The 23369-nt window shown below is 34.2% G+C and overlaps 2 protein-coding genes across 19 annotated transcripts in view; one reads left to right on the forward strand and one right to left on the reverse strand.

The window, feature by feature from the left end:
• The window catches only part of mycbp2 (MYC binding protein 2), a 110619-nt gene extending 109299 nt beyond the window's left edge, over positions 1-1320 (reverse strand). For all 18 annotated transcript variants that reach the window (XM_084122564.1, XM_084122561.1, XM_084122562.1 and 15 more), the window contains exon 1: positions 540-1320. In XM_084122564.1, the coding sequence (XP_083978690.1) occupies positions 540-817 (278 nt within the window). In that variant the 5' untranslated portion in view covers positions 818-1320. The remainder of the gene's footprint in view (positions 1-539) is intronic.
• A 5849-nt stretch (positions 1321-7169) lies between these two features.
• On the forward strand, positions 7170-22638 carry scel (sciellin). Its single transcript, XM_084122575.1, has 35 exons — positions 7170-7315; positions 8927-8974; positions 9724-9832; positions 9984-10046; positions 10148-10237; positions 11163-11198; positions 11464-11514; positions 11603-11662; positions 11763-11843; positions 12142-12195; positions 12310-12339; positions 12429-12500; positions 12592-12663; positions 12837-12890; positions 13966-13995; positions 15618-15680; positions 15815-15868; positions 16075-16104; positions 16183-16245; positions 16357-16410; positions 17504-17533; positions 17641-17703; positions 18274-18327; positions 19011-19040; positions 19153-19215; positions 19327-19380; positions 20689-20718; positions 20808-20879; positions 20971-21042; positions 21270-21326; positions 21412-21471; positions 21564-21632; positions 21713-21821; positions 22074-22176; positions 22271-22638. Exons 2-35 carry the CDS (start codon positions 8935-8937, stop codon positions 22285-22287), a joined length of 1989 nt encoding a protein of 662 aa, XP_083978701.1. The 5' UTR covers positions 7170-7315; positions 8927-8934; the 3' UTR covers positions 22288-22638.
• The last annotated feature ends 731 nt before the right edge of the window (positions 22639-23369 follow it).

The raw sequence follows: 23369 nt of genomic DNA on the forward strand, positions 1-23369 counted from the left end.
GAATAATATATAAAACCTGAACTGGGACTGTAAGACATTTCATAAGCCTGACAACAATTCACGAGTCTTAAATGTACACAAATGTTGAGGTGAAAGGTTTAATTCTTCCTTCTTTGCATAACATACCATAGTCTATGCATTGTATTTGAAGCCAGTAAAATTATAGCATATATCTCAAACTCATTCAGCTATGTCCTATTAGCACAACTAACGTTATATTAGTCTGGCTGTGCAAGACTGTTGTGTTAGCCGTGACAGCACAGAGGTGACGTTTTAAAAAAGTGCACAAATCAAAACCATCACAAACTGAGCTTCTCCGTTGACACGAACGAGATTAATCGAGTGTTTTAGCTGCACTCGCTAATGTGTTATCGCTAAGGAAGTTAGCCGCATGCTAACTGCTAATACTGCTGCTGCACTACTGTTTGGGCTCAAATGAGCTCATGTTTAACCCACTGGGTTTTGTTTACAAACACATCCATCCGCACGGCATCACGGCCCATCTCTCAACCTGAACCGAACATGTAAATCAGACCCACCTGCCGAGGTTTAGCCCCTGCTCTTTGTCGTTGATCGCGGTGGTGTATATCCTCCGGTAGCGCTCCGCCAGCGCTCGCCCTGAGAGAAGAAGCTGGTAGCGGCTCCGACAATCCGAGCGGGCCCCCACAACGGGACAGGAGCCCATCCCTGATCCGATCGATGCGAAGTCGTGTCCAGCTCCCGGAATAACCCTGACACCCAGCCCCATCGAGTGGGATGAGGAGGACACAATCCCGCTGCCACCGGCACCCGCTGCCGCCGCAGCAGCACACATCATCGTTTAGGGGAACAACGCATATATTAGATTACAAAGTCAATCAACAGAGCTAAAATTCCCGAGCACACCCCATATATCCGCTCCGCAAACCCGCAAAAACGCCCGGCGAATTACATCCGAGTATCTCCAATTAAAACGACGTTGACGGTTAGCCGCTCTGCTGCGACTGCGAAATACGCTTCAAAAACCAACCGTTATTTCCTCGATTGCAGGCGGTCCGACCGCGTTCAACCGCCCGGAGAGAAACGAGTCAAACGCGCGAGCTGACGTCCGTGCTTTGCGTTTATTCCTGCTGTTTTTCTTGACCCTGTAAAGACAGCAGCCCTAGTAGCGCTGCCATCTTAGCTTCATCATCCTTCCCTGTTCATGTCGCTGCTGACTGACTGTCAAGCATGCTGGGATACATTCCCATCCGTAGCACACACACACACCGGCTGTGGCTCAAAGCGCGGTGCGCGCACTACCTAGACACTGTTTGGGCGGTCGGACGAAGATAATGAACCACGCGCACAGAGTGCTTTCTTGCTAGGGGACTCGGTAGGCTTTGACACGCGACCGCTGTAGTAATGGAGCGGGCGAGTTTAATAACGCAGCTTTTAGATGCTTTAACGGTCGTTTCCTATCGCAGAAGAATTTGAATTTACTGCACGATTAAAAAAACACATCCAGGGCGAGTATTTCCTTAGGGGGCATGGTGAACCGTACATTCAATTTGTATGGTTATTATTTCCTGACAATAACCATGAATATCTGTCTGGTCATATTAGGCTTATTTTATAAGATGTTTTATTACTCGTTATTGTATTTACAAATTGTTCTGGAATACTTCTGATTGGTCAATAGCATCATTTTGTAATAAGTGTAGGCTATATTGTGCAATTAATTAATGTATGCTGCGTTGTTTGTCCAAAGGACTCAACATTCTTTTTTCACATAATAAAATAATCTCATTAGGCCTGTCATGTTCATTTGGCATATTTGGTCAGTAGTCATGCTTACAGGTTTACCCCAAATTTTAAATTCTGTCATCATTTTGTCACCCTCATGTCGGGTTTTTCCTATTTGAGTCATTAGTCATCAAAACTCTTTGGTTTCCAAAGTTGTTTGGATATCAACATTCTTCAAAATATCATCTTTTATGTTCAAGCAGAAGAAAGAAATTCATACAGATTTGGAATGACATGAGGGCGAGTAAATTAAGACAGAATTTTCATTTTTGGGTGAACTATCAGGGTAATGCACAATGTCAGCTAGTAACACAAAAAAGCCTCATCATGTTAAATAATTTGCTCACACCAAAACTTTAGTTTTGTTGTCAGAATGTTTTTCCGTGGATTATGTTACGGCATGTTACCTGGCATACTGTTTCTGGTATAGGGTTACCACTGAAGCACCCTTACCATTGACTTGTAACTAAGGATGTAACATTGGAGAGTAAGAATTAAAAAATCATAACAACCACACAAAAAAAGATAACCCACAAATCTGAATATTGGGACTCGGAGTAGCCTATGTGTTCCCTTGTGGAAATGAAGTTCACTTGGTTTTTATTGAATATACAATTGTACTTCAAATCCTCAAAGTATGTTTTTTTTAAAACCATACTAGCAGATACTAATATTAATGAAATAAAAGGCCACCTAAGTGTACTTAAAGAGAGTACACTTTCATGAATGTTTCTTAACACACTTAAATGCACTTTGTAATAATGTGCTAGATGTACTTACTGTACTTTGATGTGCTGACTAACATACTAATGCATAAAAAACTTTAAAATTTTAACTGATATTACATTTGTGACGTAGATAACACCAGCGATTTCAAACTGAATTTTTGGTTCACTGCAGATTTAAGGAGAAAATTCTTAGCAATGGTGTTGACTTATGAATTTGCACATGGTTTGTCTTATTAAAAACACCACATTAACATTTAAACTAATGTTAACTTAATGCAAAACTTATGCAATTGCATACATCACATAACATATTTTAGTTTACTTAAATAGGCGTCTTGTTAGTAACCATATTTCAAAGACAGTATAAATAATTATGAAATTACATATAAAGATGTACTTAAGTGGGTCAAAAAAGCACTCTAAAGTGCAGCTAATATAAATGTAAAGTTTAATTGCAATTAACTCTTTCCCCGACAGCTTTTTTTATTTTTATTTTTATAAAATTGTCAGCCATCGCCAGCAATATTTGATAATGTTATGAAAAAATGTAATGGCCCCCAAAATATTTTGTTGTATGAATATCAGAACATGCAATATATCAAAAGAAAGAACAGAGCCTCTGCTTTAAAAAAAAAACCGTTTTATTCTAGCTTCATGCATTCTTCATCAATAATTAAATGTGGGTAAGTTTCATAAAAAAACAACAAAAAGCTGTATTTGAAATAAAAAATACAAATTACCTCAGCTTAAATATAACAATACACAAATATAACAAATAATACAAGACACTGTGTGGGGAAAAATGTGTCAAAATACAATGACAAATTGCCATTCTCTGAATATTTAACGAATATTTATTTTCTGAATGTAAAGAACATTTTTACAATTTCTTAGAAATATTTGTTTTTATTTCACCTACCCCTTCCCTTCCCCTGTTCGATAGGAATTGAAATAAGAAACTGCAAACAAAGTTTTCTCAATAATAGCTGAAATCACTAATGATAGTTAGACTATAGCTGGCTGCGGACTAATAACTTCATTACTGTTGATATGTCTAATGACTGGTGAAAAGTATCCTGCTATGTAGACTATTTTCAGCAGTGTTGGCATCACTTAATGCAAGATAATGCAAATAAACAAATCAAACAAGATCAGCCACTTCATATTTGAATGCAGAAAATTCTCTAACCCAATGCTAGATGGAGCTGTTCTCTCTGGGATCTCCATGTTGTGTGCATTCAAATTTAAGGTTGCTTAAAGTTGATACAGGAAAGAGGCTGACTGACACTCTGACTGACAAATAGCATTTTGTATTAATATGTATTTATTCAAATACATGTCTTTGAAATACTGTCCATCCCTGACCCACTTCATTAAAGTAAGATTTTCCACATATTCTCTTTGTAACCCAAATACTTTTCTCCTTGATATAAATTCTGTAATCTGAAGGTATATGAAACAAAATAGAGACAGGATCTGGATGTCCATAAAACAAGAAGAGCGAGAAAAAGATAATGTGAGAGGAACTGCAGCACATGATGTAATAAGGTCAATGAATGTCCTCTGACTGGGGACATAACCCGAATACTGAGAGATGACATTTCCCTCCTCTCTTCACTGTGTCACACACAGACACTGGTTAGAGTTGTGTCAGCAGCACTGAAGTCCTTTACCCTACAATCATCAACCTTAGATTCAGTAATGGTAATAGAGGTGAGACTGACAGAACATCTTCACCTCTGGGAGTTCACTTCAGCCCAGTCAAAATGAAATAACTTTATTTTGTGGACAACGGTTGGACAAAAGATTTTTATCAAATTATATTTTAGATGAAATTTTACTTCTAACAACACAATATGCATTCAAATCTTAAAATTAAATATTTTTCTTAATGCAGAGAGCAGGAAAAGAATGTAGGCCTATACATTCTTAGTTAGAAATTCTTAAATGTCACTAAGTAAATTCTTGAATACACGAACTGGAGAATTTTAATCAAAACCATTTTCTTTAGTTTATTGCCCCATCTAGTGGTGAGAAACGTCAGTGTTAAGGTGAAAGAATGCGGATCTATCTATCTATCTATCTATCTATCTATCTATCTATCTATCTATCTATCTATCTATCTATCTATCTATCTATCTATCTATCTATCTATCTATCTATCTATCTATCTATCTATCTATCTATCTATCTATCTATCTAGTTTTGTGAAAAACTAACTAAAAAATAGAGACATTTTCAGTAGCAGTGCATTATCATTTTAGGTTAAGAAAAACTAACTGAACATGTACATGCTTTTCAATCCACTTAGTTTTAACACAAACTTAATTTGACTACATATTTAGTTTGTGACTGTACTGACATTAGCATTGTTGAATGAAGCATAAACCATTAAACCATAACCAAACCAACAAGCTCTCTTAGCACAGTGGTAACCACAAAAACTTCAACAACAGAAACTCGTTTAATTTGCCAACCTAAGTGAACAACAATAAACATTAAATGGTCTTTGTCTTTAATCAAAATTCTATAAAATAACTCTTAATTTTAACTTTTAATCTCAATTCAGTCCTATGGAAATGCTGCAAGTAAAAATCCACCGATACAGTTTTAGTTAATACAGCAAAAATGATTCATGTACACTGAAAGAATGAACCTGCAATTCTAAAGAGCTATTACCTGATATAACCAAATGTTTGCTGGTATACATTTATGTATTTGGGGTGATTCAGTGATGTTAAATAATATTTTTGACGTGAATAAAACTAGTTAATTTAGATTTTTTAAAAATTTGACATAATTGAGTGGATTGAACACAATGAAATTAAGTTGTGATAAAATGTTCTTCAATTGTGTTGCTTTAGCTCATTTTAATTAAGTAAATAAAGCAAGCAGCCAGCTTTTTTTCCAGTGGATCTATCTTGTTTTAAAGCAAACAAAATATTTCCTTAAATAAATACAATCATCGTATTAGAACTCCTCCAAATCCCGTGTGTGCAAACATTAGTTATTTTCATAGCATATAAAAATGTTTTGGTGAAACTTAAGAAGCAGCTTTTTGTGTCATCAAGTTTTTGTATTGTCTTTTTCATATTACACATGTTAAAACTATTTAGTAAGGGTGTGATGAACATTAGTGTCACACCCAACAGACATGCTCTTCATATTTTCTGTCAGACATATACTGTGGCTTACTTTTCACCCACCCACAGCAAAGCATAAACCTAACAAGCCACATGCTTCAGCAACAACACAACTAGAACCAGCCAATCAAAATGCAGCCAGCAACTTATTGCTCGTGCTCGGCTCGCACTCGTGCACACACACTCCATTAGTGTGTAACATACATAGCCTTGGTCAGCGGCCAAATCATTCACATTACATATCGTACAAGAAACTACATGTGACTCAAGGCCCCAATCTTGTTCATTCTTCGATTAGAAGTAAAAAGAAGTAGGAAATTCCTTCGCAGTGATGTACTGTCTGTTGTTAACGAACACCCTGATTCCTGACGCCGTGCTGCTGAGATGAATATGTAAATATTTGCCGCCAGCTTGAGAAAACAGTTAAGAAAGCATCTGATCATAACTATGAGAATATGTTTGCTCAAGCTCTGCAATTCACCGGCATCATGTTTGCAGATGAGGTAATTAAAATTACACTTATGATAGTTTGATTATAAATGATAAATGATCAAAATATATATATATGAGGCTATTATTCTATTTTCTTTGCTTGACACAATAGTATCACATGCAGTACAGAATGTCTCTTTCGGCATTATCCTTAAAATTGTCCAATTTCCTGTGTGATTGAACAGAAGAGAGGCTCTTGAGAGTGAACTTCACATTCTTTTGATTTTCATGGCAAAACGTCCCGAGTCATTACATGAAAATTCTTACATTTAGAGTCCCTAAAGGTTCTTCATGTTGGATCCCTCAGTGCCAACACTGCAAAAAATGCTTCTTACTTAGTATTTTTGTCTTGTTTCCAGTCCAAATATCTAAGAATTCTTATATCAAGAAGCATTTAGGCTATACTTGAGATGTTAAATGACATAACAAATGATCTGACACATTTAAACAAGGTTATTTTTCTTACCCCGTTGGCTGATAATTGTGCTTGTTTTAAGCAAAAACTCCATTTATGATATCATTTCTTATGTCATTTAACTTTGATTTAAGAATTTTTTAGATAGTTGGACTGGAAATACTAAGACAAAAATACTAAGTAAGAAAAGCATTTTTTTGCAGTGAATAAAGAACCTTTATTTTTAAGACTAGCCAAACACCACAGAAAACCTTTACGACATAACTCTGACTTCCACAGTTGCTAAAAGGTTTTGACACAGCCTTTTAAGCCTTTCACATCTGCTAACAGGCTCTGAATAGTTATATAAAGTTACAGTTCTGAACTACAATAATTGCTGGCAAAATATGTAACTAAATAAAATAAATAAACATTTACAATGGCAGACTTTTGAACTTGTAAACCTTAAGAACAACACCCCAAACAGTCTTATCTTGACATTGAAGGTTGTAATGGCGACTTTCGCATAGTTTCCTAAGACAGACAATTGGCTATGTCCCAATGACATTCATTACTTAGTGCCTTTTCATCATACCCAGCTGACCTCATAAAACACACCCCTACTGTAAACTACGTTGCTATGCTGACAGTTCAGGTTCAGTTGCTCTCGTATGAAGCCACACCTTTCACTGGTCCTTCCCTACCCATGTCAAATATGTAAGAGGGAAAGAGCAGTAAACGGTATATTATTCTCATCAGAACTCTATCACATCCTGCACACCTGAAATACCAAGGTATGATTGTACACACTATAGGTGTTTCTCTTGATTCTATTCTAGATATATATGTCAGTCATTTTCATGGTTAATATTTTTATCCTTTTTGTTTCTAAAATCAAAGGGGTTTTATGTTAACAGTGTGATCTTACACTGTTACATCTTAATTCAATTGGATTCTCTTGGCATATGGATTTATGTACACAATTCGATTTATGTGAACAGTTAATTAAATGTTGTGTTGAGTATTTCGCAGGGCACTTTACTAAAACAGTGTTCAATGTCAAGGTGGATTTGAAGACCATGACATTGTCTCAGATTATTGCTTTTTCAAAATAAAATTAGAATTGAGGTTTTTGTCATAAACAGGGACAGTGGTTTTCTGCTCAAATTAGAAGTCAGATCTACACAGGATGCTAGTAGTACCTGGATAAATATTTTATTTAAACAAAAATGCAGTGAAAACAGCAATATTGCCAAATATTATTATAAATTAAAAGAGCTGTTTTCTATTAAAATATATCTTAAAATGTCATTTATTTCTGTGATGGTAAAGCTGAATTTTCAGCATCATTTCCAAAGTATTAATTTCTCTATATTTTAATCTTACCATGAATGTTTGAATGGTTAAAATGTTAAGCAGCAAAAATTGTTTTCAACATTGATAATAATAATATAAAGAAAAGTTCGCTGTGCAGCAAATGCAGGATGATTTATTCAGACTAGAGTAATGATGCTGAAAATTCAGCTTTGCATCACATTTAAAGATATATTTAAATAGAAAACAGTTCTTTTAATTTGTAATAATATTTCACAATATTTCTGTTTTTACTGTATTTTTGTTTGATGTGTTTAATGTTTTGGTTGTTTTGTTTTGGTCAACTTTGGTTGACAGGTCTGTGTATATATATATATATATACAAAACATAATTTTTTTGAAAAATATTATGCATGCATATATGACTAACTTTTAGAGAATACACTATATATATATATATATATACACACACACATATAGTGAAGTCTCTAAAAGGTAGTCATTCATAAGATACATGCATTATATATATATATATATATATATATATATATAGTGTAGTCTCTAAAAGTTAGTCATACATGCATGCATAATATTTTTCTAAATAAATAAATAAATAAATCATATATATATATATATATAAAGCAAATATAAAAATATTTTTCAATGATCACTACCACTTTTTACAATTATTACCTTTGCTACATAAAATCCATCGAAACCGCTCAGCTGATGTTGTATAGTGCAATACATCTGACGTTTCTTTTCAAACCACGAGAATGTTGCCATGGATTCAGTGGCAGGTGTTTGAAGGGTGTGTCTCTACAGGGATCAGGACAGACTAGTTTTGGGTGTATCCAGGGAGGTATGAAGTGAAAGGACAATGCTACATCAACACTAGGAATGGAATGTACTAACCGTAAATTGTGAAATTATGCCTTTTATGAACATGATGCTGCATTGACATACTCAATATGTCTTTTCTGGTCGCACCATCTTGTGGATAGTAGCCTATTAGTATGTATGATATATGCAGAAGTGACTACACTATATGCACTGCAAACGTAATAATGTGTTTCAATTCCATCTTACAGCGTAAACCATGTCTTTCACTGGAAAACCATACAGTAAAGTCCAAACAGGTGAGAAGATGCATTAAAATGACATCTTTATTCGACAATCCACTTTAGACATCATACTAACTATAAGTAACTTTGCAACTACTTGTCAACTAGCAGTCATTAGAGTATTAGTAGACTGTCTGCTTAAAGGGATAGTTCACCCAAAAATGAAAATTCTGTCATCATTTACTCACCCTCAAGTTGTTCCAAACCTGTATGAGTTTCTTTGTTCTGCTGGACACAAAGGAAGATATTTGGAGGAATGTTTGTAACCAAACAGATCTCGGTCCCCATTGACTACCATAGTATATATTTTTTCCTACTATGGAAGTCAATGGGGACAGAGATCTGTTTGGTTACAAACATTCCTCCAAATATCTTCCTTTGTGTTCAGCAGAACAAAGAAACTCATACAGGTTTGGAACAACTTGAGGGTGAGTAAATGATGACAGAATTTTCATTTTTGGGTGAACTATCCCTTTAATATCTGATAACACTTTATTGTGATGCTCCCCAACAGATGTTCAACTGACTATATGTAACTTTGCAACTACATGTCAGCTTATTCTACTAACCAGAACCCTAAAACCAACAGTATGCAACACTACTAATACTCAAATGAGAGTTAGTTGACATGTAGTTGCAAAGCTACTTAGTAGAATGTCAAAAGTGGACCATCGAAGTAAAGTGTAACCCATTGTTCTTAATATATCATATGTACATCCATAATCAAGTTATTTTATTTGCCTAATACTTTTTGTTGAAAACAGGTACGACTTCAAGTACTACTAAAGCAGTAGAGGACAGCAAAAAGAAAGCATCCCTGCTGAAGGACAATAGCTGGATCAGGGCAAATGTGAACGAGGACAAGCAAGTCGAGTGAGTTTTCAACACATTCATCGATGGACAGCAAACTAGATAGATACAACTTGTTTAACATCTTTCATATGCTTTTTGTCAATGGGATTTATGTGTGTCTGACAGACTAAACAGCTGACAAGATGAATTTGTGTTTCCCATTTCCCAACAGAAACGACCCGAACTTTGGCAAAACTGTTCTGAGCCGTTACAAGTCCAGCGAAAACCTTGGCAGGTAGCCTAGTTAATCTCGTCTTAACGCTTTTGTGTGTATATCCCACGTGTTGACATAATTTTTTTTATATGAATATGAGATCCTTCTTTTTTTTCACAAAGCCCTCAAGATAAAACTAGCAAAACCGAGAGCAAAACCACCACCGTCACCACTTCACCAGGAGGTACCTCTGTCCAAGCTCTCTCTAAAAGGTAATGCACTGCTGAAGACGCACTTATCACTTTCATACAGTACATTAAACACATTACAGTTTACAAATGTGCATTTGAATTACACAGTACATAACAATACTCACTCTTATGGAAGCCCATCAGCGACACATAAGAAAAAAACAAGCATGCTGGTAAATCATAATTTTGATATAAAAGTTATAATTATGAGCTAAAAAGTCAAATTATGAGATACTAAGTAGAAATTATGAAACAATTCATATGACATAAGTTGAAATCATGACATGAAAAGTTGACATTATGATACAAAAAGTCAGTTATGACAGAAAGTGAAAATTATGAGATAAAAAAGCCATAGTTATAACAAAAAGTCATAATGACAAAATATCTATATCTTTTTAACTCATTATTATGACTTAAGGCCCATTCACACCAAGGACGATAACTAGAATAATAAATTAACGATAAAGATGTTCTAAAAATCTTTCTAAATGTAAATAATTGCAGAGTCATGACCACAACTATTGATAACGCCACAGAGAAAGATTATCGTTGGAATCACTTTACGAAAGTTTTTTTTAGTTTTTTTATAGCTGATGAACGATAAAAACACTGACAGCCAATCAGAATCCTTCCTGCGATATTGTCCGGTGATGTGGACTCTAATATAGTTATCGTTATAGTTATCGCTCTTGGTGTGGACATGCCTTTAGGCATGGTTTCATGATTTCTACTTTTATGAATTAATATCTCATAATGTAGATAATGTCATAATTTTAATTACAAATAATTTTTCACAAAACTTTTATGTCATAATTATGATTTACCAAAACATTTTTTTTTCTTATGTGTGGAAGAAATGTGCTTCCATGATATGGTGCTTTGTAAAAAGTTTATGTGGTAAAATTAGATCAAAGAGTCTTACGTGATTGTTTTCATTGTGCAGATTTGGTGGCAGCCAGGACAAGCTGAATGAAACCAGGTAAAATATACACATAAATCACAACTTTCAACTTTTAATGTTTAAATCTGTCTCTGTGCTTAATTTATAAATAATGAAGTGTAAAATACAACACAATAATACAGTAGCCTACAATAATGCTTAATCTGTTGAAGAACATGGACTTACATTTACAATATGATTTGTCACCCATGTTTGCTGTATTTAAAACCTGTCTGTAAGCCAAAAATGCTGTGAATTTAAAACATTTTAAGAGCTCAATCATCTTTTCAACCCAACCCTACAGAACCATAGGAACTAAAACAACCGTGAGAACACAGCCCAGCCCCAGGACAAGGTAAAGCCTCTGAGACACACCTGGTTAAATGAATGATTGAATGAATGAAGACTATAGCTTCTTACAAAACTGATGATTGCTCTTTCAGCACTTCTACAACAACAATCAATGGGTCAAAGATTACCGAGACAACGGTGACCACTACCAAGTAAGATACTGAGAGGATATCAAAACTATTTCACACTCTTTACTTGCATGTTATGAATGACAAGGTCAGCTTCTAAACTGTGTTGTCGTCTTGTCCTCAGGCAGGATGTAGTGAAATCATTTACCAAGTCTGAAACAATCACTGATAAAGACCTGGCAGCTCTAAAGACCAAGACTTCTGGGTAAATCATGCATTTGATGTTTGATTTTTTTGTTGCATTATATAACAAAATATTAAAGCAACTTTGATATTCAAATTCATGCTTTTCGCACACACACACACACACACACACACACAAAAAAACAACATTAATTTTGGTTGTAAATTATAAAATAATAGATAGCCTATACTGTTCAAAGTTAAGATGATTTGGTCTATGTTATATAATTTAATGAAATTCATATCCAGTTGTGCCTTAAGTGTGCAATACTTTTCATGTTCTCTGTATGTCTCACTGCACATGTTATGTGTCTCTAAAGTGACTACAAGACTGAGGTCATTACTGTGAAGTCATCAAAGGACACTGTTGATGGGTGAGTGACATAGAATATATAGGAGAAACACAATCATATAATTAAATTAATCTTAGCTTATTTACTTTATTTTTGGTTTGTATTAACATTAAATCTATAATATGTGTTATCTAGACCCACTTCACCTCTCAAGACCACCTCAAGGTATAGTAACCACAGCCTTGCTCACAGATTGCTGACCAACCTGAACAAATGTGGCTACTTTCTTAACCTCTTATTCATTTCAATTCTAGCATCAAAACCTACACCAAGGAGGATCTTTCACCAACTAAAACAACATCATATTCTGTCCGATCCACAAAGAGGTGAGATCCTGACAGATAATTCCAAGTAATCGCCTGTAAATGCTTTTCACTCGCTGTAAGACAAAGAACATCACTAAATGCTTTTCTGCAGCACTGAGGATCAACTGTTTGACACCCTCATACCAACGCCAGTCAAGTCAGCATACACAAAACCTGATAGCAGGTATGTGGCATTTGCATATTTATGAACTAAACAACTTAAACAACATCCTATTCATTTAATTTTAATCAGAATATCAACCTCATCACGCCACAGGATTCTGTAGTCCAACAACTGATATTAAAAGATCTAGTGTTTATTGCAGAAAATAATGCACATGTTATGTGTCTCTAAAGTGACTACAAGACTGAGGTGGTTACTGTGAAGTCATCAAAGAACATCATTGATGTGTGAGTGTCATAAATCAGTTCTTCTCAACTGAAGGGTCACGACTCACAAATGATGGACAGTGGGGGAAAACGTCTAACGGCTAAATGCAACCTTCAACTTTCAGCCTTGTGAAAAATAAGTGTGCTTAATTGTATTCAATGTGCACTTTAAATACTTTAAAGTATAGTAAGCACTTAGAATCTTAAAAGTATATTTAAAAACACTGTACTTGAAGATAATATAATATTAATGAAATAAAAAGCCACTTATTCGAAGAGTGTCTTAACACACTTAATTAAACCTTTAAAAAGTGCACTTTGTAATAGTGTCAAATTAAAAGTTTTACTTTAAAGTACATTTTAAATCATGATTTAATAATCTTTTGTCATTAAACTTCATTGTTTCAAACATGCAATTACAAATTTAAAGACATGGCATTCAAATTTCAATAGAAATGACATTAAAGTATATTTTAGTTTGCCAAATACTTTTCAGTACATTCGGCAGTGCACGTTAACCATATTTCAAAGACTGTAGAAGTAATTATGAAATTACATATAAAGATGTACTGAAGTCCTATGTAAATGGGTAAAAAAACTACTCTAAAGTTCAGCTAATAGCATTGAATATAATTTTAAATTAGAATACATTTTTATTTATTATATATTTCAGTTAACATGCATTTAAGTGTCTGAAAACATTACGTTCAGTTCACTCAAGTATATTCTTTTAAGTATTATTTATGTAATCAGTAATCTTCTTGTTCACCAGGGCAAGCATAAATAAAAATGCAAAAACTACAATTAGAAACCAAAATGGTAAAATGTTTTAGCTTATGGATGTTAATAACTTTTCATATTGTTCGGCCTATACAGTTCATATTAATAATAATGAATTTCAGTGTTTGATTTTAAGGATATTTTTGTGTACTGTTAAACAGTAATATATTTCGGTATACTGTGCCGTGTCACTACGTGTGTGTGTGTAAAATCTGTGTAATCTAATATGATCTCATAATTACATTATTATCTTTTGTGTGTGTGTGTTTAATTGTATGTGTATATTAACACTGAAACTATACTTCATTTTGTCTAGACCAACTTCACCTCTCAAGACCACCTCAAGGTACAGTAAACACAGCATTGCTGACCAGGGGCGATTCTAGGATTTTCATTTTAGGGGGGCTCAGCCCCCAATGAGGGTATGATTTAAAAAAAAAAAAAAAAAATTATGGTCTAATGCTCATTATTAACTAGTTTCATTAATTCATCCAGTAACGTGCATATGGCACAGTTTTATAATCACTGAGGAACCGAATGTGAGGTATTTAGGGGGGTTCGGGGGCATGCTCCCCCGAGAAAATTTTGATTTCTCTGATCTACATATGTGCATTTTAAGATGTTTTGAAGGCCAAAGAAATTGGATAACAATAGCTTTAAAATCATGTGCGGGCAGCTGTTTTTTTCTCTCCTCATCAGCATCACACTTTTTCTCTTTGTTTTTCTCTTGCTCTGTCTCTTCCCCTCCTAAAGCTGAGCTTTGACTGATATAGGCTTTTCATTTTTGTCTGTCAGTGAAGAAAGTAAACATAGGGTCAACTGATAGGTTGATTTATGAATAATTTTTTCAGACAAAGCTACCAGGAAAGCTAGGTAACTAAGTTTATTAAATTCATTCACAATATGTACACATTCATTATTGATCTAGGCCTAATATATGGCCATAGACAGGGCTTTATAATTAAAGAGGTCATACATTTGAGGTTGTTATGGGGTTAAACATTTTTATTTCTGATATGTGCATTTCAGGACGTTTGAAGGCCAAAAAAAGGATAAGAAATAGATTTAAAACCTGCTCTCTCCTCATCTCCATCACTGTCTTTTTCTCTCAGTCTCCTGATCTTGCCCTGTCTCTTCCCCTCCTAAAGCTGAACTTTTTTAATTTACTGAAGGCTACAAATTGTATTATATTAATTCTCAACATGTACACATGCATTATTAATCTTGTGCCTATGAAAACGGCTTTGTTAATGTTTCTTGTCCCCTCACAATGACATAATTACACGTTATATAGGCCTATTTTCAGCTTAAAATGGCGAAATTAGACAAAAGTTTATTAGTTTTCTAATTATTTTTGTCATTCGTTTAACATTTATGACCTAAAAAACTGTCAAATATAAAATGTTTAGTTTAGCTACTTACATCTTCTTAACTCGCACTTGACCGTAAACTGAAGCGTCAGTCGTGCTGCTAAAATTCGCGCACAGCAGCTTCTGCGAACACGCATTTGTGTAGCCTACACTTAATCACAAATGTTTAGGGGGGCTAGGCAGAAGTTTGAAAAGGGCCTAGTGACGCCTATGGTTCTCACTCTGCGTGTGTTTCGCGCTGGATGACGGTCGTGCTGAGCGGTGCAGGTACAGAGAAGTAGAAGAGAAGAGGATGACACCATTTGCTAAGCGGGGATGTTTTCATTTTCATCCTTACACATACATTTTAAACCACAAACTACGGAGTATGTTTTGGACATTATTTAACCTTGTCAAAGACGAATTTTTTTTTAGAATAACATTTCTTACTCCAAGTTTTAGGGGTGCTGAGCTCCTTTTTAGGGGTGCTGAAGCACCCCTAAAAAGGGGCTAGCCTCGCCCATGTTGCTGACTAACCTGAAAAAAACATGGATCCAGATTGCTGACTAACCTGCAAAATGTGTCTTCTCTCTTAACCTTTTAACAATTTCATTCACAGCATTAAAACCTACACCAAGGAGGATGTTTCCCCAGCTAAAACAACATCCTACTCCACAAAGAGGTGAGAACCTGAAAGATTGTTCACATCACAATTGTTATATTTATTGCAAAAAATAATGCAGTGCAATGAAATGAACTGAACTTTCATTTAGAGACTGAAATGTTGCTCATTGCACAAGTTATGTGTCTCTAAAGTGACTACAAGACTGAGGTGGTTACTGTGAAGTCATCAAAGGACATCATTGATGTGTGAGTGTCATAGATCAGTTCTTCTCAACTGAAGGGTCACGACTCACAAATCTCTTGCATGTCTATTTTTGCATATTGTTTGGCCTATACTGTTTGTGGTAAAAGTAATAAACTTGGACATTTGATTTTAAGGGTATTTTGTCCTAAAGACGTTTGTTGTGTTTTGTGTATGTATTAAAATCAAATCTATAATTCATTTTGTCTAGACCAACTTCACCTCTCAAGACCACCTCAAGGTACAGTAAACACAGCATTGCTGACTAATCTGAAAAATGTGTCTTCTCTCTTAAACCTTTTAACAATTTCATTCACAGCATTAAAACCTACACCAAGGAGGATGTTTCCCCAGCTAAAACAACGTCCTACTCCACAAAGAGGTGAGAACTTGAATTGTTATATTTATTGCAAAAAATAATGCAGTGCAAGGAACTGAACTTTCATTTAGAGACTGAAATGTTGCTCACTGCACATGTTATGTGTCTCTAAAGTGACTACAAGACTGAGGTGGTTACTGTGAAGTCATCAAAGGACATCATTGATGTGTGAGTGTCATAGATCAGTTCTTCTCAACTGAAGGGTCACGACCCACAAATCTCCTACATGTCTATCCTGATAATACTAAATGCAAATAATAAAATGCAACTAACCATATAATCACTAACTGGCAAGATAAATAGGTTTAATCAAATTTTAAAAGGGAGGAGAAAAGCTTCCAATATCTTTTGTCAACATTCTCAATTTTCTAACAAATATCTACGTATCCCTTATGAAAAAAGAGCAATGTTTATGGAAATAATATGCTTTAAATGTATAAACTTGTGTGAACTGTTTTCAGACACTTAATTGCGTGTTAATAGCAATTTGATGAAAATGCATTGTACTACTTAATTTATATTAAATGCAATTAACTGAACATTAGAGTATTAGAGTTAAAGTGTATTGCCGAATGTACTTGTATGTCATGTATTTAAATATATTTGTAATTACACATTTGTAATGATGAAGTTACAATTTAGTAAGTTTCCAATATTAACTTTAAATGTAAGTTAAAATTATAAGTACTTTACATGAGCTTTAGTATGTTAGTCAACACATCTAAAAAAGTGTAGTTCTTTAAAACATGACAATATTATGAGAACATAATGATTTAAAATATACTTTAAAGTAAATATTTTTATTTGACATTACTACAAAATGCACTTTATAAAAGTGTAAGAAGCAGTCATGAAAGGACATCTAAGTGGTGTTTTATTTCATTCATTTTTATATTATCTGAAAGTACAGTTTTTTAAAATATACTTTTAAGATTTGAAGTACAAGTCATTACAATAATACACACTTCTTTTTCACAAGGGTAATGTTAGATTATTTTTTTGTATATTGTTTGGAATTTACAGTTTATGGTAAAAGTATTAAACTTCTGTGTTTAACTTTTAAGGATATTCTGTCCTAAACCACTGTAGTAGAATGTAAAATTTAACCAACTAAATTTCAGTTGTGTTTTTGTTTTGTTTTTGTGCGTTTGTGGTAAAAGTAATAAACTTGGACGTTTGATTTTAAGGGTATTTTGTCCAAAACCCTTTTGTTGTGTTTTGTGTATGTATTAAAATCAAATCTATAATTCATTTTGTCTAGACCAACTTCACCTCTCAAGACCACCTCAAGGTACAGTAAACACAGCTGACTAACCAGAAAAAAACATGGATCCAGATTGCTGACTAACCTGAAAAATGTGTCTTCTCTCTTAAACCTTTTAACAATTTCATTCACAGCATTAAAACCTACACGAAGGAGGATGTTTCCCCAGCTAAAACAACATCCTACTCCACAAAGAGGTGAGAACCTGAAAGATTGTTCACATCACAATTGTTATATTTATTGTAGGGATGCAGCGATATGAAAATTTTGGCTGATACGATAATTGTTTATACTTGAAAGCCGATAACCGATATATTGGCCGATAAATCTGAATCCACATTTTTATATGATTTTTGAGAGACTGATTACAAAAACAAACATCTCATCTTTAAGAGCCATGTCCCAAGCACACAGTTATAATGTTTTCGTTGTAATTTCATGTTGCTTATATACGGCAGACTTGCACATGTTGCACTTAACTGTATTTTCCTTTTTTTAAGTGATTCCAGTCATATTTCAAGCAATTCAAAACCATCACGGCGAACATTGTGTATCTGAAGTGTCTCAGCTGAAGGAAATAATAAAAAAAATGTATCGGCTTTAATATATCGGCCAAAATTTCAACATTAAAAATCGGCTGATACGGATATGATGGCCGATATATCGTGCATCCCTACTTTATTGCAAAAAATAATGCAGTGCAAGGAACTGAACTTTCATTTAGAGACTGAAATGTTGCTCACTGCACATGTTATGTGTCTCTAAAGTGACTACAAGACTGAGGTGGTTACTGTGAAGTCATCAAAGGACATCATTGATGTGTGAGTGTCATAGATCAGTTCTTCTCAACTGAAGGGTCACGACTCACAAATCTCTTGAGTACATCTTTTGTCATTTCAAATATAGTTAAAGTGTATTGCCGAATGTACTTGTATGTCATGTGTTTAAATATATTTGCAATTACACATTTGTAATGATGAAATTACAATAAAGTAATGTCAAATTAAACACACTACAGTTAAAATTATAATCAATTACTTTACATGAGCTTTAGTATGTTAGTCAACACATCAAAATAAGTGTTCTTTAAACTATAACAAGATTATTAAAACATAATGATTTAAAATAGACTTTAAAGGAAAGCTTTTTCATTTGACATTATTACAAAGTGCTATTTTTATTAAAGTGCACATAAGTGTGTTAAGAGACAGTCATGAAAGTACATCTAAGTGGTGTTTATTTATTTCATTGATTTTATATTATCTGAAAGTACAGTTTTAAAAAAACATAATTGAAGATTTGAAGTGCACATTCAATACAATAAAACAATAAAACAACTTTTTTGACAAGGGTAATGTTACTATTTGTGCATATTGTTTGGCCTATACTGTTTGTGGTAAAAGTAATAAACTTGGACGTTTGATTTTAAGGGTATTTTGTCCAAAACCCTTTTGTTGTGTTTTGTGTATGTATTAAAATCAAATCTATAATTCATTTTGTCTAGACCAACTTCACCTCTCAAGACCACCTCAAGGTACAGTAAACACAGCATTGCTGACTAACCAGAAAAAAACATGGATCCAGATTGCTGACTAACCTGAAAAATGTGTCTTCTCTCTTAAACCTTTTAACAATTTCATTCACAGCATTAAAACCTACACCAAGGAGGATGTTTCCCCAGCTAAAACAACATCCTACTCCACAAAGAGGTGAGAACTTGAATTGTTATATTTATTGCAAAAAATAATGCAGTGCAAGGAACTGAACTTTCATTTAGAGACTGAAATGTTGCTCACTGCACATGTTATGTGTCTCTAAAGTGACTACAAGACTGAGGTGGTTACTGTGAAGTCATCAAAGGACATCATTGATGTGTGAGTGTCATAGATCAGTTCTTCTGACAACACAGAAAAAACAATACTAAATGCAAATAATAAAATGCAGCTAACCATATAATCATGCATAGATAGAATAGCAAAATATTTAGGCCTCCTATATCTTGTTAGGGGTTAACAGTTTAGGACCCAAGGACCAGATGTTTGAAAGAAGACCCAGAGTCAGAATTATAATAAATTGAAGAAAAGTTTTACTGAAGATAGTTTGCAGTTTCATCAGCAGAAGTCAGCTTCAAGACTCACACAGGAGTTCATAGGCCACCTCGCTTACAGTTACAAAGATCACAGCAATTATACCCTTCACCAAGGTCTAAGCTACGTCATTGCTTACAGGTTGAATGATTCTGATTGGCTAAGAAATTGATAAACATAGTAATTTTCCATACATATACAGATAGACAGAAGCATATCTCCATAGATTATGCAGCTGAAACTCGGACTGAAGTTAGGCACGTCGTGACCTTCCAGGTCGCAGATTTGGGTTGCTGGGTGCCAGTTGTCCAAGTATATAACAACAACTCAGTCAATCTCCAATAATGCCAGTGGTTCCTTAACCTGTAACCAAGAAGACTAACACACACACCGACACACATCTTTTCCAAGGTTGGATTTGGCCAGGCTTTAACTATAAACAGGAGTCTCGTCTCAAAACATCAAGATAACAAGTTCTTTCTCTCAGGATAGGACACTTTAGTCTTAATGGAAAATATAGGCTTTAACTGACAAATGGTCCCTTAAACTATTGGCTTCAATGACCCCTATACTGTATGTTTTAACACGTTGAAGACCTTTCTCAAACACAAAACAAGTCCCTATTTCATTTCTGGAAGATGGGATAAATAGGCAAGCACTGTTACTGCATTCAGATATCAAATACAGACATTAAAGAATACATGAAAAGAACATTTCAGTAATCACACTGGTAACTTCTATAAGAAAGTAAAATCTCCAGAGAAGTCATTCAACTCATTTGATATTTAGAAGGAAAAATATTGATAAATACCTTGATTATAATCACTCATTACATATATACATTGAAGCAGCAGTGGATTCCAATACACCCCCTTCAATCTTTTGTCAGAATTCTCAGTTTTCCTACAAATGTCTATGTATCCCTTGTAGGATAAAAGTAAATAAAGAGTTTTTTTGAAAAAAAAATTATATGATTTTAAGGATATTTTGAATAATTTAAGATCTATCTATTAGAAACATTATCTTAATTCAGTTGCTGTTGTTGTTATTTTTTGCTGTTTTATTAAACTACATCCTATCATTCTTTTTATCTAGACCCACTTCACCTCTCAAGACCACCACTAGGTACAGTAACCACAGCCTTGCTCACAGATTGCTGACTAACCTGAAATAATAAGTCTGCTCTATTAACCTCTTTTTCATTTCAATTCTAGCATCAAAACCTACACCAAGGAGGATGTTTCACCAGCTAAAACAACATCATATTCCCTCCAATCCACAAAGAGGTGAGATCCTGACAGATAATTCCAAGTAATCGCCTGTAAATGCTTTTCACTCGCTGTAAGACAAAGAACATCACTAAATGCTTTTCTACAGCACTGAGGATCAACTGTTTGACACCCTCATACCAACATCAATCAAGTCAACCTACACAAAACATGATGACAGGTATGTTGCATTTGCATATTTATAAGGTGTGAACCCATTTTTGGCGAGTTTGACATTTGCCTTGGCTTTTAAGTAGATTAACCAGTCTTATGACTGCCAGGATAAAAACACAAAAGCAGGTGCTCATTCGTGTTTAGACTCTTTGTCAGAGCTCACAACTTGACATTACAGCTTCACTCTCCGTACAGTAGTGTTTATTTTATCATGGAATTTTATCGTACCTACAGTCACGAGGATGTATCGGTCTCCAAAACCATCAGAACTGTTTATTCAACAAATGACAGGTAGGAGGGTATTTCTTATTTAAGCATCTTTGCCTGATACGTTATGTGTTGTTTATTACACTTCTCTATCTTTTTAAATGCATAGAAATGAGTGGAGTACTGTCACAAGTCCTACTTACACCAGATCATCGTACACAGAGAGCAGGTTCGACATATGTCTTGTCCGTTAAACATTACAAGAATTACTGATTAGATTTGATGGGGTTTGTAGACTTAGTCATGTAATATTGTCCACAGGCCCGTTGATTACCTGTCTGACTCCCTCACATCAAAAACCTCTACAACTGTGTACACATCACCGGAAAGGTATGGAAACGGAATTGAATTATGCCAGAGTTTGACGCCATGTGTCGTGCACATGTGAAAAGCTTTTCACTTTATTGCAGGACAGTGAGTTCAAAGGACATTTGCACATACTGCCAAAAAAACATGTTCACAGATGAAAAGATGATTCTGGATGACATGAATATAAACTGTCATGCACGTTGTTTCAAGGTTCGTTTTTTTAACTCATATTAAGCATATTAAAAATATCAATATTTATGAAAATGATATGAATGTAATATGGAATATGAAAGTTTTAATATTATTAATGAAATGTATTTAAAAAATGATATTGTTACTTATCAACTAAAATGGTTTTCATAATTTTCTTTTCTTATAATTATATTAATTTAAGAATTTATAAAGATTTTTAATTCAAGAAAAATAATTTTAAAAGAGTGTTATTGTTATTTGTATTATTAGTGTGGGGTGTGTAATGCGTCTCTGGGACACCTGAAGGCCGGGGACAGCTTATGGGTCTACCGTCGTGCAATTTACTGTGAGAGTTGCTTTGGTGTCACTAGGGGTAAGAAGACTATACACTCTACTATATTTTTTTTTCAGTATTCTGAAACATACTATCAATATACTTGCTAAATAAATAAAACGTTGTTTTACAGGCAAATGGATCAGCTGAGACTACATTTACCATCCATTAAGTGATGTTAAGAAAGAGAACTAGCCTTTACCAAAACTTTACCATAGCTCTGATTTGGACTCGGGTATTTGAAGTGCATTTTTGGTGGTGGACTTCTGTCTGATTATAGACTTTGGGGCATTTATAAATTGCATTGATTGCTATACTTCCCTGATGATGTGACAAGCATCTCATCAAATTACTAAAATAAGAAGAATATTTTAAAATAAGAATAATCATATGCTCGTATGTGATAATAAATGTTTTACTTTGTGTGTTGAGTTGCTTTATTGTACTTTTTTTTGTCAATATTGTTATATTAAAGAATTATAAGCTATGATGATAAGAATCTGTAATTTCTCCTGAGTTTTCATCTGATTGTTTTTATTGTTCAGATCTGGTTGAGCGTCATTCCAGAGTATAGTCATGCAGTACCTTTCACTGCTATAATGAACATGCTTCTGTTGGGAGTATCTAAGGTATTTATATTAAAGAGACTCGTAGACTTTCAGAAATATCTTCTGATCAAGATCAGACACTTCAACTTATAACTCATGACAGGATTCCTAAGAAGATACAAATAAAGAGCTAAACTTAGCCATTGCTCAGTGAAATACTGAGAGAGTCTGCTTACATGAGAGGGTCAACTTGAAGTTCATTTTGATGTTATTTAATCTTTTGAATAATAACAGTGTCTTTTAAAATGTTAATATCCAGATATCTATAATTTTGTCAAACGTGGAATGTTTTAGAGGAAGACGAACCAACTAAACATCAAAACACCACAGAATGCTTTAAATCAATTAGTACTTGTGGTGTAGTTTTCCCACCAAAAATGGTGTCAATTAAAAAGTGCATGTCCTGGGGGATGACGCCATTAATGGATTGACTTTTGTAAGTTTAGAGATTTTACAAAGATTAACAGGATTGAAATTGATATTGAGTGTTTTAAAGATGTTTTAAAATGTTTTTGAAAATGAGACAATGAGATTGAAAATGGTTTTGTCTCTTATGCTCAACAAGGCTGCATTTATATGATCAAAAATACAGTAAAAACACAGTAATATGGTGAAATATTATTA

The sequence above is a fragment of the Abramis brama genome (genome assembly GCF_963993115.1).
Source record: "Abramis brama genome assembly, chromosome: 8".
NCBI classification, from domain to species: Eukaryota; Metazoa; Chordata; class Actinopteri; order Cypriniformes; family Leuciscidae; genus Abramis; species Abramis brama.